The sequence below is a fragment of the Simochromis diagramma genome, unplaced genomic scaffold, assembly GCF_900408965.1.
Source record: "Simochromis diagramma unplaced genomic scaffold, fSimDia1.1 OVJJ01000165.1, whole genome shotgun sequence".
NCBI lineage: Eukaryota > Metazoa > Chordata > Actinopteri > Cichliformes > Cichlidae > Simochromis > Simochromis diagramma.
Window position 1 is genome coordinate 2,554,170 of NW_024387467.1, and position 15,354 is coordinate 2,569,523.

Below are 15,354 nucleotides of genomic sequence, written 5' to 3' on the forward strand. Positions count from 1 at the left end.
CAAAACTCGCTATCTCGCTCTTTCTTTTGCTCTTATGCTCTTCTTCCTGCAGTAAACATTACGATAGTATTCAGGAAAAAACATTTATTTTTATCATAACTCTGGTTTTACCTGGTCTATCAACACAATTTAAAAACTGGTATATAGTTTGAAGTCCACATTTTCAACACAAGCTGAAATGGAGACTCAGGGTGGCTGCAACTTATTGCTCTGTCATCTTAAATTGGTCATGTGATTTGGATGCGCTGGCGCATCCGTGGACCCCAAAGGGTTAAATATCTTAGGGTCTTGTTCGTGAGTGAGGGGAGAGGGAAACAAGAGACTGACAGAGCGATTGGGGCTATACCAGTTTGTCATAGTGTAGAAGGCTAAGCTGTCGCTTTGCTGGTCGATCTACATCCCTATCCACACCTATGGTCACAAGCTCTGGATGGTGACTGAAAGAAAAACAAGAACGCAGAAACAAGTGCCAGAAATTATTTTTTTCCAAAGGGTAGCTGGCCTCTCCCTTAGAGAGAGTGTGAGGAGTTCAGTCTTTTGAAAGGGACTCAGAGTAGAAGCACGGAGCCAATTGAGGTGGTTCTGGCATCTGATTAGGATGCCTCCTGGGTGAGGTGTTTGGGCATGTCCCAGCAGAAGAAGGCCCCAAGAAGACCCAGGACATGCTGGGGGAGATTACATCTCTCAGCTGGCCTGGGAAAGCTTGGTGTTCCCCTGGATAAGCTGAAGGAGGTGGCTGGGAAGTGGGAGGTCTTGGAGTCTCTGCTTAGAATGCTGCCCACGTGACCCATGCCCAGATAAACAGAAGATGATGGATGGATGGATATTTATGAACATAGAACTTACATGAACTGTACAAATTGTACTCATGTTTAAATTTGGTCTACTGACAAAATGAACTTTGAAGATTTCCACTTGGGTAACTTCTGAAGTTGAAAGCAAACAAAAAGAAACAAATCAAGATTTCATGGGCAAATTTTATAGCAAAATAATCAGCATGTATGCATTAAAGAGTAGAGAGAAGTGACCTGAAGAAAGGATTCTTGAGATCCAGGATGTTCCCAGATCTGAAGCCTGATTGGTCCACTGTAGCTGTGATGTGGATGTCATAGCTTTGTCTGGAGTAAGAAAGATAAGGGTTGGTACAAGTTGAAATCTGTAACCTGGGAAAAACTTGTTGTTGAACCTTTATTGATCCCCAACCCCACTGACTTGTCTGCGATAAGTGCCTTTATTTGCCCACAAAGATACATAAAAAGTGATTAGGAAGGCAACTGACAGATAATTAACTGGCAAATATTGTATCATTTATATTTGTAAGTAACAAGACAGTCTGAATTTGCTGATTATGTATTTTTCTGTGAGTTTCTCTCTTTTCTTGTGAAAACTTGTCCAACTGGCAACTCGAGCACTTTAAGCACCTGTGGAACTAAAGCAGGGTATTAAAGCTCCTTTGCTTTTCCCTCTTTGCCCTATTGGTAATGCAGTCCTATGGACAGCACAGCTATACCTGTTGTTAGCAGCCAGTTGGACTGTCCCAGACAAAGTCTGTCCAAGCTTGGCAAAGAGCGGCGTCTGAAGTAGACATCTGACCTGGAACCAGCGGGTCAGAGGCTCTGTGGGAGCAGTGGAGAACCATACTGTGGCCCTACAAAGAGAGTGAGAGAGATCACCTCCACACTGAACGACTTCAGGTGAATATACCTATTGAGGGGGACATGGCTTAATCTTTTGTTTGTCAGATCAAAATTTTCTGTGTGCTTGAATAATCAAAGTTTTTCTGTTGCTATAACATATTTTCGTTCCATGCATCCTTCCATTTGGTCTGCATTGAAAATCCTTCATTAAATCTTAGAAAGAAAGCATTGGATTACTTACTTGGATCCCAGGTAGGCCACATCAAACCAGAAGGCAAGTCCATGGATCAGACCAGACTGGAGCAGAGTAAACACAAAGGGAATCTCTATTCTGTAAACACAGATTTTGTTTTTCAATTTTCATCAAATAGTTAAAAACATTATAAGAAAAGTGTTGCACACAAAGGTTTTGGCATCCAGTGTTCGTTAATATGTCATTAACTTGTGTTTTTCTCAAACTGTTTGGACTATCTAGCATCACCTTACTTTCCAACCAGAAAAAGTAAAACATTAAGTAGTAACTTATGTAAAGTATAATAAAGTATTAACTCATAAAGTAAGTCAATAATTCAACTTTGAACATTAAAAAAATGAAATGGCAAAGCTATCATTTATAGCACACTATAACAAAACCAACAGGAAATCTTAGAGTTAACTGATGTACGCTGTGTTTTTACTCAGGTGTGATTCTTTTATTTATATAACCACTCATCTGTTTTCTGCCTATAAGTACATTCCAGTCACATCTTAAATCATCAATAATGTGACATAATCACTGCATGGATGAGGTGTAGATACAATGTTTCTGATCAGGCATCAAATATGATTCAGCGTATAACCTGAGTAAATCCTCTTCTTTAGCTTCCATGAAATTGATGCAGTGCTTGACAGACCTGGCCATCAGGATATGAACATCAAATGTGTCCTGGAACAAACGTTTAAATTTATTACAAGCTTTTGATAAGAGTATAAGATTTAGGAGGAAAAAGAAACTACCCAAGCAACAATGCCAATTATCACACAGAGTGATGACAAATTAAAAGAGCACACATTAAAAAATGTCACAGTAAGTGTTCGTCCACAGCAGCTCCAGGGCTCCTTTGCACTGATTCTCTGTCCCTTTAGGCTGGAACTTGAACTTCTGGCTCTGTGGACGCATTCGTCCAAAAGACATTTCCTTGTTTTCCTGTTTTGATGTCATGCACAGAGAGTGCTCAGTTGTGTTGAGGAACATATTATTCATGGTCCTGGGTGAGTTCACGCAGCATTTTGCATCACTTTGATGTTTTTGTTTTAAATTGAAAAGCTTATTGTGGTTGCTGCTTTGTGTAATGTTTATAATAACTTCAGGAAGTCCTTAGTGTATTTAGTTCTCAGTTCCTAGTTTCCTTAGTTTTATTCCTTGTTTTGTGTCCTTCCTTCTGGTGACAGTTCTCTTGTATTAAGTTTATGAATATGTGTTTTCCCTCTTCAGTTTTCACTCCTCCTGCTTTATTTTGTGTTTGTTTTGTGTACCTTGCCTTCAGCTCCCTTTGTCAGACCGCCAGTTTACCTTCCCCTCATGCAGTGTTCCCTCTAATGTTTCATGTGTCTGAGCGAACACACAAACTCCCTGAGCGTCCCTTGGACCACTGTGAGCAGCAGCAGACGTGTGCACTGTGGTCACGCCAGCATCCAATCCATCCAAGTTACATGTTTATTAAAGTAATCAAATTACTGCATTTATGTTAGACGACTTTTAACTAACTGCTTTAGCCCACTTACAATGAAAATGTAAAAAAAGAATCTTGTTCATGACCTGTAGCATGTTAACACTATTGGAAGTGAAAATAACTTGAACTCCAATTTTGAAAACACAACTTTCTTTTTTAAATAAAGCTCTGACTGTATTATGAGTCTGAGTCTGTGGTCTGGGAGAGAGTCTGTAACTCTGTCTGCAAATACAGTAAATAATGACCAATGTTGGGCAGTTAATTATTTAGTTACTTCTTCAAAAAAGTAACTGAGTTATGGAAACAACCAAGTTTTTGCAGCTGTTTACCTAAAAATGCAGCCAAGGTGTTTTTAAACAAACATTTCAAACTATTTACAGAACAATCAGCTGTTCTGCATCAAATCTGATGCCACACAAATTATTTGTGCCGCTCCAAAAAATAATTTCTGTCCACTATGAGATGAAGGAGAACAACAGCCTGATACCTGCAGGCCTGACAGCAGCAGATGTGTCACTGCTGTAACACCTGTAACACTCAGCAGTCGCCTCATTGTTCTGACACACACAACACAACTACTGACTACACTACACGCTAACTACACGCTAACTACACGCTAACTACACACTCACTACACACTAACTACACAAGATTTGTGCTAAACATCTCAAATCTCTCACATCTCAAACACGCCGTCACTCCTAAAACTTCCCCCTCCCTAAACAACTAAAGGTCATGTTGCCATATCATTTTTTGATTGGTCCACATGGTACTTTTTTCCACCAATAGGAAAGGCTGGGAGTTTTGTTTTGGCTCACAGGCTTTCGAGTGTTTTCCTTATAAAACGCCGTTTGTCCCGTTTCTTCCTGCAGTAAATATAAACAACGACAGTATTCAGGAAGAAAACCAAACATTGCAGATATTTTATCATAACTCTGGTTTTACGTGGCCGATCAACACAATTTAAAAACTGGTATAAAGTCCACACTTTGTCCGTCAGTTGTTCCGTCTGTCCTGCTCACGTCTCCAATGGTTGTACACGTTGTCATTAACGTGGCTTCACTCCACATCAGCCGCTTTGCTAAAACACCGGTGTCGCACATAAGGACGCTGTCAGAGCCTGTCAGCGACGTGGATCAGCTGCGTATATACGAATGTGAATCGCATCATTGGCTGGACTGTGGGATAAGGTGGCATCGTTCTGATCCCATACAGGAGCAGCCAGTCACTGACTCACACTGCAGAACAGGATTGTTGAAGTTTTGATTTTAATTTCAATTCAGGTGAGATTTTTCATCTGTGCGCAGAGACCGTGCCTGCAGTCCGCAATTGTGCTGGACTCCACAATTCTGACAATATTATGTACATCATTTTGATCAAAACCATCCAATGAGCCCTCAATAAAACAGCTTTATCTTTTGTTTTTATCATAACATGACGAGGAAGACAATCAAAACAACTGGGAACTGATCTGCAGTCAATTGAAAAAACTAATCACATGTTCCCGGTCATGCTGACCACATTATTCCCTGCCTGGTTTAGCCTGTTCAGTAAAACTCATGATGGTCTCTGGGTTCAAGCCAATGACCCATCTGTGAGAACGATTTTCATTGCTAAAAGTGGAGTCAGTTTAACACAGAATTTGGCATTGATGACCATAAAACTCTGAGCATGATTGATCTTGTCCAAACTCAAATGCTAAATACGATCAGGCCTGGTTAGTACTGGAATCGAAGAGTACTTTGATGCCATGAGCCAACCGCCATAGGCAGAATCTGGACTCAGTGCTCATGGACTGTCTCTGACACCTCCCATTATATGAAACTTCACCTTCAATTTAGAGATGGTACTAGGGCTCACTTGAAACAATGCTGCTACTTGATTTTGCAGAAGACCAAATTGTAGTTGCCAGATCAGCCAAATGTGTCATGCTTGGATAAGATATCTATTGACTGTTGAAACGGGGTCCATGCTAACAGGTCCTGATAATCAGGCACCAGTCAGCCACCTGATCATCAGCTCTACCAGAAGCTCAAAACAAGAGTCAATCATACAACAAGCTGACTGGAAATGGTAGCGCAGATTTGGCACGTTTTTCATGGGTGCAACCCACTAATACATTTTCCTTACAAATGTGGCACCGTTTAAGATCACAAATATCCTTAGTTTTTGTGCTAAGTTTAATGTTCATTACACATTTTCTATTCATCTACGTGTATGTTTTGTATCATACAGTGCACCATACCACTATAGGCTGCCTGAATAACTCTTCCACCGCAGCATTGTGAAGAGCACTCAGGTTCACGCCATAGAAGCTCCTCTGCTGCCTAAAGGGAAACATGTAAAGAGCAGAGATCAAGTTATTTGCAGTCGACCGATTGGCACAACTGGTGGTTAACACCGTACCTGTAATTTTACCCCTCAGCTTCTAAATGCGCTCAGATGGCAGCTTAATTAGTCTGAGCAAAATATTTAACAATAGCTTATATATACTGTGGTGTGAAAAAATGTTTGCCCTCTTCCTTTTTTCCCATTTAGATAAAACATAACAAAAGTAAACACAACATGCAGTTTGTGAATGAAGGTGTAAAACAATCTGCATCTACAACCTACAAAAGTAATTACCCCCCCCTAAACCTAACGAGTGGTTGGGCCACGCTTAGCACCAACAACAGTAGTCAGATGTTTGTCATAACTGGCAATGAGTGTTTTAGAGTGGAATTTAGACCCACTCATCTTTGCAGAATTGTTGTAATTCAGCCACGTTGCAGGGTATTTTTAAGGTCGTGCCACAGCATGTCAGTCGGATTCAGGTCAGGATTTTGGATGGTTGAAGAAAAACAAAATGAAGACTTTGGAGGGGTCTAGTCAGAGGTGGACTTGCTGATGTGTTTGGATCGTTATCCTGCTGTAGAGCTCAGGGTGACGAGCAGATGGTCGGACATTCTCCTTCAGGATGTTCTGGTAGACATTCATGGTTCCGTTTACCACGGCCAGTCTTCCAGGTCTCGCGGCAGCAAAACCGCCCCAGACCAGACCCCCAGGGCCATGAAGGTTTTGATTTTTTTTTCCCCTTAATAATAAACGCCTTCATTTTGTGTTCACTTGTGTTAACTTTGTCTAATATTTAAGTTCGTTGGATCAGAAATGTGTATGAGAAATACACAACCCCCACCCCCCAAAAAACAGGAAATCATGCAGAACTTCAGAGAATAATTAATGTTATTGTAAATGTGATTACAAAGATTAAAATTGTCAAATGTGTTTCTTCTACTGCTGAAAAGTGAGGGAAGTAGAAACTGATGGAAAACATTTACAGTTTACATTCATTCCTCAGTACCGACGGAGCCTGACCTGCACATAGTGGTAAAGCAGTGAGGGGAAGAGAGCATAGCAGCACTCACATACACACACATGGTGGCATGCATGCATGCACATGCAAACTCCAAAACAGAGGTGGTATTGTTTGCAGGCTGAACACGTCAAAGGCATGGAAGCGATCGTCACCAGAGCTGTATTTTAAAGGAAGTCAGGAATCTTAAAAACCTGTTCTGTGAACTGGCCAAAGCATGCTGGCACATACGAGCAGTGATCAGGCCTGAGAGCCCAGTAATTAGGGCTGTATCCACATGAGTCAGGTGCTCAGAGTCCCCTGTATGACCTCTGGTCTAGTATGCATGCCGTTTTCCACTTTGTCCAATATCACATCAAACAAATGAATGACAAATGTTATAAAAACAAGAAAGGCATGCTGTCTCATCATAAAAGTTCTTTCTGTTCCTTTTTTGTTGTGTTTCTTCAAAGTATATTTCTCCCTGTGTTAAGATGAAATGATGGGTCCAGGTGATCAGAAATATTCCTGCCTTAGCTTAAAAATCAGAAGGTCAAGACTAGGGTCCAGTTGTGTTTCAGAGAATAAGGTTTAAATACTATTTTGAGAAAACAATTCTATTTGGGAATTTGTGCTAATATGCAGATTACAGTTGTTGTTTCAAGATAAGCTGCCATGGATACTACACCCTCACGCCTTATGTAGATGATTAGCCGTCTTGTGATAGAACATACGTCCTTTATTGCACGAGGGTGGAACCGTTGATAACCTTGCATCTGTGCATCACCAGCCATTTCATTTTGTACAAATCCACTCGTCCTATTTGTGAGGTTGACCAAATGGAGCTTTTTGCACCATCTGATTAACCACACTGTGTCTCTGTGCAAAAAGAGAGATCATTTCCGTCCTTGCTACTAAAACCGATTTCACTCACTCAGAGGGTACAGCAATATTACTTTCTATGTGTTATTTAGATTTTTTTTGTGCCTTGCATTTGGTTTTACTTCCCCTTCTGTCTCGTTGGTCCGGTTCAGTTCACCAGTGCATTGTTTTCCCAGCTGTGTTGCTTCTCTCTAATCACCTCCTGTGCATATTTAAGCCCTCAGTTTGACTTGTTTTTCCCTCGTTTGCACCCTACTATATGTCCCGTACCTCTTCAGCTTCTGACTTTTTCCTGCTTTCTTTATGGACTTTGACCGATACAAAAAAACCCAAATCCATTTTGTTTTGTATGAGTCAGGACTGGACTAAATGTTTCACAGCCTGACTGTCAAACGTGCGAGATATAAAAAGGAGCCAGTGTGTTCGTGTCCCCGGGCATAGAGTTATGTCTGTGCATCTGTGCGTGAGTGACAGACCAGAAATTGGCCCGTGCGTAGTGCTCAAAGTACAGCTGGTCATCACTGAAAGGAGCCACGTGAATGTCTCCATAGGAGGGAAACATCACACCTGGAAATTGAGAGAAGTGGATAATAATAGAAAGGCAGAGAAAATGAATAAGTGAAAGACAAAAACGCTAACAGAGGAAGATATAGTCGCTCCTGTTCCACTGCAGAATGTCGGGGCAGGCTCAAGGTGCAGTTTCATAAAACTGCTTCAGCCAATGAGCTTCTGTCACCATAAAATCGAACCAAACCTCGTCAGCAGAGGAAATCAAGATTTCACTGCATTGCTGTTTATTACTTCCACCAATAAAGTGACAGCAGCAGTTTTCATTTGTTATTCCTCTCATGTAAAGAAAATGCACTGAGCTGAAGAGCTGAACTAATCAGTCCAGCCCTGCTCAGTACTTTTTGAGGTGCCACTTGGAACAAAGTACCTTCTTACTCAGAACAAAGAGAATTCCTGCAGTTGGAACTCAATTAAAGGTGTTCTTTTTCTCAATGTTTTTAATCACATCCATAGTGGCTTATACAAATGATGCCTCGTTACATTAAAACATAGTTTAACCTCAATATCTGGATTCCTACCATTGGGTTTGAGCCATCTCCTGGCAAACAAGAAGTTCTCCATGAGCCTTTCGTTAACTAACATATAACCCATGGGCTCAGAGATGATGACATCCACCATGTCAGGAAGATTGACCTGCTCCATCTCCCCCTCAAAGACCCTGATGTGCTCAGAGAGACGGTTATCCTCCACCAGGATCTGAACAGGAGACAGAAAATATCTCCTGCGTTAAACAACTCACTGTAAGACTGCACGACTATTAAAGAATATTAACTTCACTCTATAGCACCAGGACACAGTACCACATACTATACTGTACTGTGCAACACTCTGGGAACATGTTAGCAGACGTTCCTATTTTGTCTTATGTTTGTATCCCAGTCATTATGAATTTGTTTCATAATAAGTAATCATTTTAGCCATTGTGAACCCCGCTTTTTAGAGAAGTTTGTCTCCAAATAAACTTTCATGTTTATGAGAAATAGTTTTCTCGAGTTTTTAACAGGACTTTAGCTAGGGTTTATTAAACTCATTTGACTCAGGAATGGACTTTTGTAGTCTAAAGCCTGCAGTACTAAAGTACTTTATCCTACAAGCTACAGTTGCTTGTGTGGCAAGATCTGAAAACTGCTGTTCACAAATGCTGTCCATCTAATCTGACTGAGCTGGAGCTGTTCTGCAAAGAAGAATGGGCAAAGATTTCAGTCTGTAGATGTGCAAAGCTGGTAGAGACAGACCCTAAAAGACTGGCAGCTGGAACTGCAGCAAAAGCTGGTTCTACAAAGTGTTGACTCAGGGGGCTGAATAATTACGCACACCCCACTTTGCAGTTATTTATTTGTAAAAAATGTTTGGAATCATGTTTGATTTTCGTTCCACTTCTCACGTGTGCACCACTTTGTGTTGGTCTTTCACCTGGAATTCCAATAACATTGATTCATGTTTGTGGCTGTAATGTGACAAAATGTGGGAAAAGTTCAAGGGGCCAAATACTTTTGCAAGCCCCTGTACATGCCAATATGTAATTACCAGTCCACCTAACATGAATGTCTTCTAACTGTGGTAGGATGGCAGAATATTTGGAGGAAATCCATGCAGACACAAAGGAAGAATGCACACACAGAAAGTCTCCTGTTGTTAAAGTTTGCATTATTTATTTTTAAAGAGTTTTTACAAATAGCTGTTCCTGTCTGTGTTTAAAAGCACTTTTGCATGACAGTAGTATTGTTTCAGTTACGAATGTATCATTTCCAGCACTGGTGTAAGTCTGTACTGTGTGCTTCAGCTTTCTGCAGCCCCTATCCTACTAAACTCTTGGCCACATGTTGAAGCAATCCATTAACTCCTGAGAATGCCACGCTCTGCATCTCATGTATGTGCCCTATGTGCTTGCACGCATGACTCTGGTCTCACTTAAGACTTTATCAAAGCCAAAATGCATGTAGACTGTAATCCAGGCCCTTCATTTCTTTAACTCTTACACACCAAAACTTCAAATTATGCTTGTAGGTTAGTTAGAGAATGCTAAACAATGGCTTCATTATTGCAAGAAAGGTTTTCAAACATAAACAAAGAGTTAAACCTGCACAGTTAAGGAAAACAATATAAACGGTAAAAGAATGAACCACGCTGACCTGTGTATACTTGGCCATAGGGCTGGACTCAACAGCATACACTCTGGCAGCCCCTGCCTGCACTGCAAAAAAAGACAGAATACCAGAACCACAGCCCACATCCAGAACCACCTACAGAGACAAGAAAGCATGCAGGCGCCAAGTCAAACTTCCCATAGAATAAAGTCAAAGTGAAAACCTCAGACCAAAAGTGAAAAGGAAAAGAACTGAAAGTGTCACAAAGCAAAAACTGTAGACAGCTTTTCAGCAAGAGCACAAGATTTTATATGGAAAACAATAAGAAACCAGGAAATGGGAAAACACGTTTCACAGCAGTGTAATAGGTAAACTGTACAGACCTTATAGACATAATTAAGGAACGTGCTATAACACTATCCATTCATAGAAGTGCACCTTGTCTCTGAAGTCAGCCTCATTGACTAAAATGGCTTTCTGATAGGTGGCGTTCCTCAAGTAGTCCTGAAGCAGGCTCTGCTGCTGGGTCAGACAGCTGTGGAACTGCAAACACGCAGAAGCATTAAACCATGTTCGAGTGTCAAATTTAAGGTTCGAATTCTTGGTTCGCTTACCTGGTAGCACTGTGCAGGGTTCTTTTCAATCCTTCTGTTAAACACTGTTGGTCCTCTCTCTGCATCCTTATTGCCTCCCTGATGTACTTCAATCCAACCTTTCCCCTTCTCTTCATTTTCCTCGGTCTTCAGTAATCTCTGGAAGTTCTGCATATCTAAAGAGTCAAAGACAAGTTTCTTTCAGCATTCTACAAATCAGAACTTCTCATGGTAGGAATTATTATAGAATATACTCTACAAACCAGCTGGAGTTTTGAATTGCAGCAGAAGACTGAAGTTGTTGTTGTTGGTGACTAAGAAGGACTGACCTCCGACCTGGCAGCAGTCCATCTCCTCGGAAACAGTGAACTGGAAAACCAATGCTTCGTTGGCTGTAAACACGTTCCACACATAAAGAGGACATTTAAAACAGTAAGATTTGTATCCACAGGGTTTTTTAAGTGCCGAACGTCACCGAGATCAGCAGCTGTGAGTCATTTAAAGAACACGTCATAGCAACTGCATTGACACCAGACATGGTGCAGTATTCAGCTTCTTCAGATCATGACATCTCCCCTCTGGGACTGTACAGAAGCAGGGGCGACCTTGTGAATCAGTACCAGAGGGGAGGATGGAAGTCAACTGACTAATGTGTGGCGCGAGGTTTTGCTGGCCATTCACTGTACAAGGTCTGTGCTGGTCTTGCCTTTTCACTTGTTCACCATGAAGGCTGCTGTAAGGGAGCCGGAGTATGATCAACACTGGCTGGGCCACCTAAGTGAGCTTGAAAGACCCCAAAACCCATAAAGACCTCAGAAACATCACTGAGGAAAACTAAATACAAGACAGAGCAACGTATTTCCATGAAAACTTTACTTAAACAAAAAACATAAACTGCTAATGCTACCCACTCACATGCAAAGTGTTACAGCCAATGTGTGACCCACTGGGACACAAACTTCCATACAAGAGCAGTACAGTTAGGTCAGAACTAACCACCTTCTATTGCCAGATGATATTCACTATAAATACATATATACATACTTTCAATTACTAACTGGCTTTCTGTTATTACTGCCGCTAACCACTGGTCTAAGCAAACATAGTGTGTTTGTATAGTTGTGTATGTGTTTTGCTTTTCCTTGCGTACTTACCATCCTGCACAGTTACCTGCTGAGCTTCCTGTCCTGTGGTGAGATGAAGAGTGAGTTCTTGGTCGTTTCTCTGTCCGCACACATTCACATGCTGGCCTCTGCTCACCTCTCCTTGAACCTGCTCCTCCTTCAGAACCCAACCACAGCAAAGTGTTCAGCTCTGTCTTCTAAATCTTAAGTTTGCCTACAAGCAAACTGCATTATGTATCACTGCATTATTAGTTATGGAGCAGAATTTGCTAACTGAACAGAAAAAACAATATCTATCTTGCACGGACAAAACTATATAAAGTTTTTGCTTTTGTTCACTGGATAAATTCTCAACACGGCAATTTCAGCGATGGGAAATGTCATGGTGGGAATTTCCACTTTCAAACTGAAGGTTGAGCTGGTCGTTCTGATGCTACTGACTTGGCCAATGCAATCCCTACAGTGAAGCATGGTGGTGCGGCATCATACTGTGGGAATGTTTGTTTTTGCTGCAAAAACAGGGAAGACTCGTCAGTGAGTGGTCCAGCCAGAACCCAGGCTTCAGTCAAATGTTCATGTGATGCCAGAGCTACAGGGACACGCCCAAAAAGTACTGCAGTCCTTTGCCCTTCAGCCATCCTTTGAACAGTTTTGGGTTTAACTTGACCAAAATTCCAGATAGCTGCTGTGCTATGCACTACTCAGCCTTTATTGATAGCTACCAGAATGGCGTTGATCATGGCACTAACATGTGAACACACCTCTCGTAACCCGGCCTTACAGGCCATATTGCACCAACCCCTGCTTCTCCTACAGTTTAAATGAGGCTGCCAGGCTCATTTAAACTGTAGGAATGATTTACCTGACACCGGGAAAAATACTCTGTCAACCTTACTGTTATAAAGCGACATTAATATGACAAATTAACACTACTGGAATTTTCTGGCCCTATACTGTAAATGTTCAAGTCAACAGGACGTAAGACTTATGTGCATCTGTTAGTTTAACCTTGCTTTAACAATGAACAGTTTCTTCTTCTTCAGCCTAACTGCAAAAAGGTGACAGAGCCTCTGCTGACTTTTACAGATGACTGTAGACACACATACTTCGACGACTCTCCAGACCTCCTTTGTACATACTGATGAGGATTTGAACCAAAACTTTCACTGATTTTCATTTCAGTTCTTGTGTAATTGTTCTTCTTAACAGCTCAATAATAAATAAAAAGGCATGTTTTTTAGAATTATACACAGCTGATCCTACGTTCTCAACAGCAGCAGCCTGTTTGCTTTCACTTCCACAGCAATAGCATTCATGCAGAATTACAGCTATAGTAGCCAATGCCAGTGCATGCAAAACACTTTATTGGAGGTGAAAGAGTGCACCTCTGTCACCTCCAATATCACCTCTTTATGTGTATCCACGCATGCTTCAGCTCTCACCTTTTCCTGCAGAGTGAAGACCCTGACAGAGAAAGCCAGTGAATGATCACTTCTCGCCTCCATTTTTCAGTGTAAAAGGAAGCTGCTCTTTGGAAAGAGAGAAAAAGGGAGGAGGAGGCACAGAAGGAATGGAAGAAAGAGGGAGGAGGGATGAATGCAGGGAGTCCAGCAGGGAAAATAAATTACGCAGAAATCCAGAACTAACCAACTAACATAACATCTGAGCAGTAGCCTCACTGACTCAGTTGTACATTGTGGTATAGCTCCCAAAGAAAAAACGAAAGTTACTTCTGGAATACTGCATTCAGTATTCCAGTATCAATCGTGTATTGTAACGTCGAGGTGTTAGATCAGCGTTTCAGTCTCAGTACAGCTACACCCTGCAGCTGAGCTGGAGCACAAACAGTGTTTCAAAGAGAAGAATTGTTTTCTCACACTGGTGTTAACATTAGGTCAGTGGAAGTTTACATTATCGACAGGTTCAGAAGTGGATTATTTGCTGTTTGTTCTTATATTTGGATCGATACTTGATACGTTTAAGATTTGGACAAACGCGCACTGAAAGTGTATTTGTGCTCTGCTCTTTAAAATTCTGTTGACATGAATCATTACTGTTGCATCTTTATAAAACAAACAAATATGATTTATGGTGACTTGACAAGAGTGAAAATAGTCTTCTTACATTTTTAAATTAATCAATTAAACTGTTAAAACTCTTTATTAGTATGATTAAAATTATTATGTTGATGTCTTTGTGACATTTTCATTGACTAATCACAGTGTAAGTAAATCCTGGTCTTCTCACTCAGAGTACAAATGTCGGTGTAAAACTACTCTCTGGGACCTGATAGTTTAATTTTTCATGAGCAGATGTAGTTTTTTTACAGTGCTTGCAAAGAATAAACTATTTAATTAATTAGCCCGGTGTCATTTGGGGATGATATAAACCATTGAAATCTTGATACTTGCACAATATCAACAATATCCAAAGACCTTACTCTGAAACACCAAAGGTTTTGTACACAAGTTACTCAGACATGTTCAATTCACTTCAATTCAATTTACACAGCGCCAAATCACAACAACGGTCACCTCAAGGCGCTTTATATTGTAAGGTAGATCCTACATTAATAGATACAGAGAAAAACCCAACAATCATGTGACCCCCTGTGAGCAAGCACTTTGGCGACAGTGGGAAGGAAAAACTCCCTTTTAACAGGAGGAAACCTCCGGCAGAACCAGGCTCAGGGAGGGGCGGGGCCATCTGCTGTGATTGGTTGGGGTGAGAGAAGGAAGACAGGATAAAAGACATGCTGTGGAAGAGAGACAGAGGTTAATAACAGATATGATTCAGTGCAGAGAGGTCTGTTAACACATAGTGAGTGAGAAAGGTGACTGGAAAGGAAAAACTCAATGCATCATGGGAATCCCCCGGCAGCCTATGTCTATTGCAGCATAACTAAGGGAGGATTCAGGGTCACCTGGTCCAGCCCTAACTATATGCTTTAGCAAAAAGGAAAGTTTGAAGCCTAATCTTGAAAGTAGAGATAGTGTCTGTCTCCTGAATCCAAACTGGAAGCTGGTTCCACAGAAGAGGGGCCTGAAAACTGAAGGCTCTGCCTCCCATTCTACTTTTAAATACTCTAGGAACAACAAGTAGGCCTGCAGAGCGAGAGCGAAGTGCTCTAATAGGGTGATATGGTACATGTGATTTCACATATTTGACAGATATTTTCCAGAAGCGTTTTGAATTCATCTATACAGCCTCTCTGGATTTCTGGTTCGTGAACAGACTACACCCTCTCAAACTAGGCCACACACTGTGTTGCCATCAGGTGTTCGATTTTAATCTGAATATAACTGATGCCTGCTTATCAGACCGCTTCCTTGTCATTTGTATGCACTGCTCCATGTTTCCTGTACCTAACACTGTATTGGACACATTATGCTGATCAGGTTGTATTAATTCCTCTACT

At 41.2% G+C, this 15,354-nt stretch overlaps 1 protein-coding gene across 2 annotated transcripts; it reads right to left on the bottom strand.

Moving 5' to 3' along the window:
• Positions 1-110: 110 nt before the first annotated feature.
• Positions 111-13,560, bottom strand: LOC120723422 (histone-arginine methyltransferase CARM1-like). 2 transcript variants are annotated; one of them, XM_040014853.1, is made up of 15 exons: positions 13,379-13,560; positions 11,967-12,093; positions 11,076-11,204; positions 10,834-10,988; positions 10,658-10,762; positions 10,265-10,375; positions 8,651-8,828; positions 8,039-8,129; positions 5,595-5,676; positions 2,477-2,562; positions 1,879-1,968; positions 1,511-1,648; positions 1,029-1,118; positions 892-926; positions 111-774 (listed from the first exon to the last, which is right to left on the bottom strand). In XM_040014853.1, the coding sequence occupies exons 1-15, from the start codon at positions 13,439-13,441 to the stop codon at positions 767-769; spliced, it is 1,488 nt and encodes a 495-aa protein (XP_039870787.1). In that variant the 5' UTR covers positions 13,442-13,560; the 3' UTR covers positions 111-766. The 2 variants fall into 2 exon arrangements, with proteins under 2 accessions (XP_039870787.1, XP_039870786.1); XM_040014852.1 differs by having other exon boundaries at positions 111-926.
• Between the last annotated feature and the right edge of the window lie 1,794 nt (positions 13,561-15,354).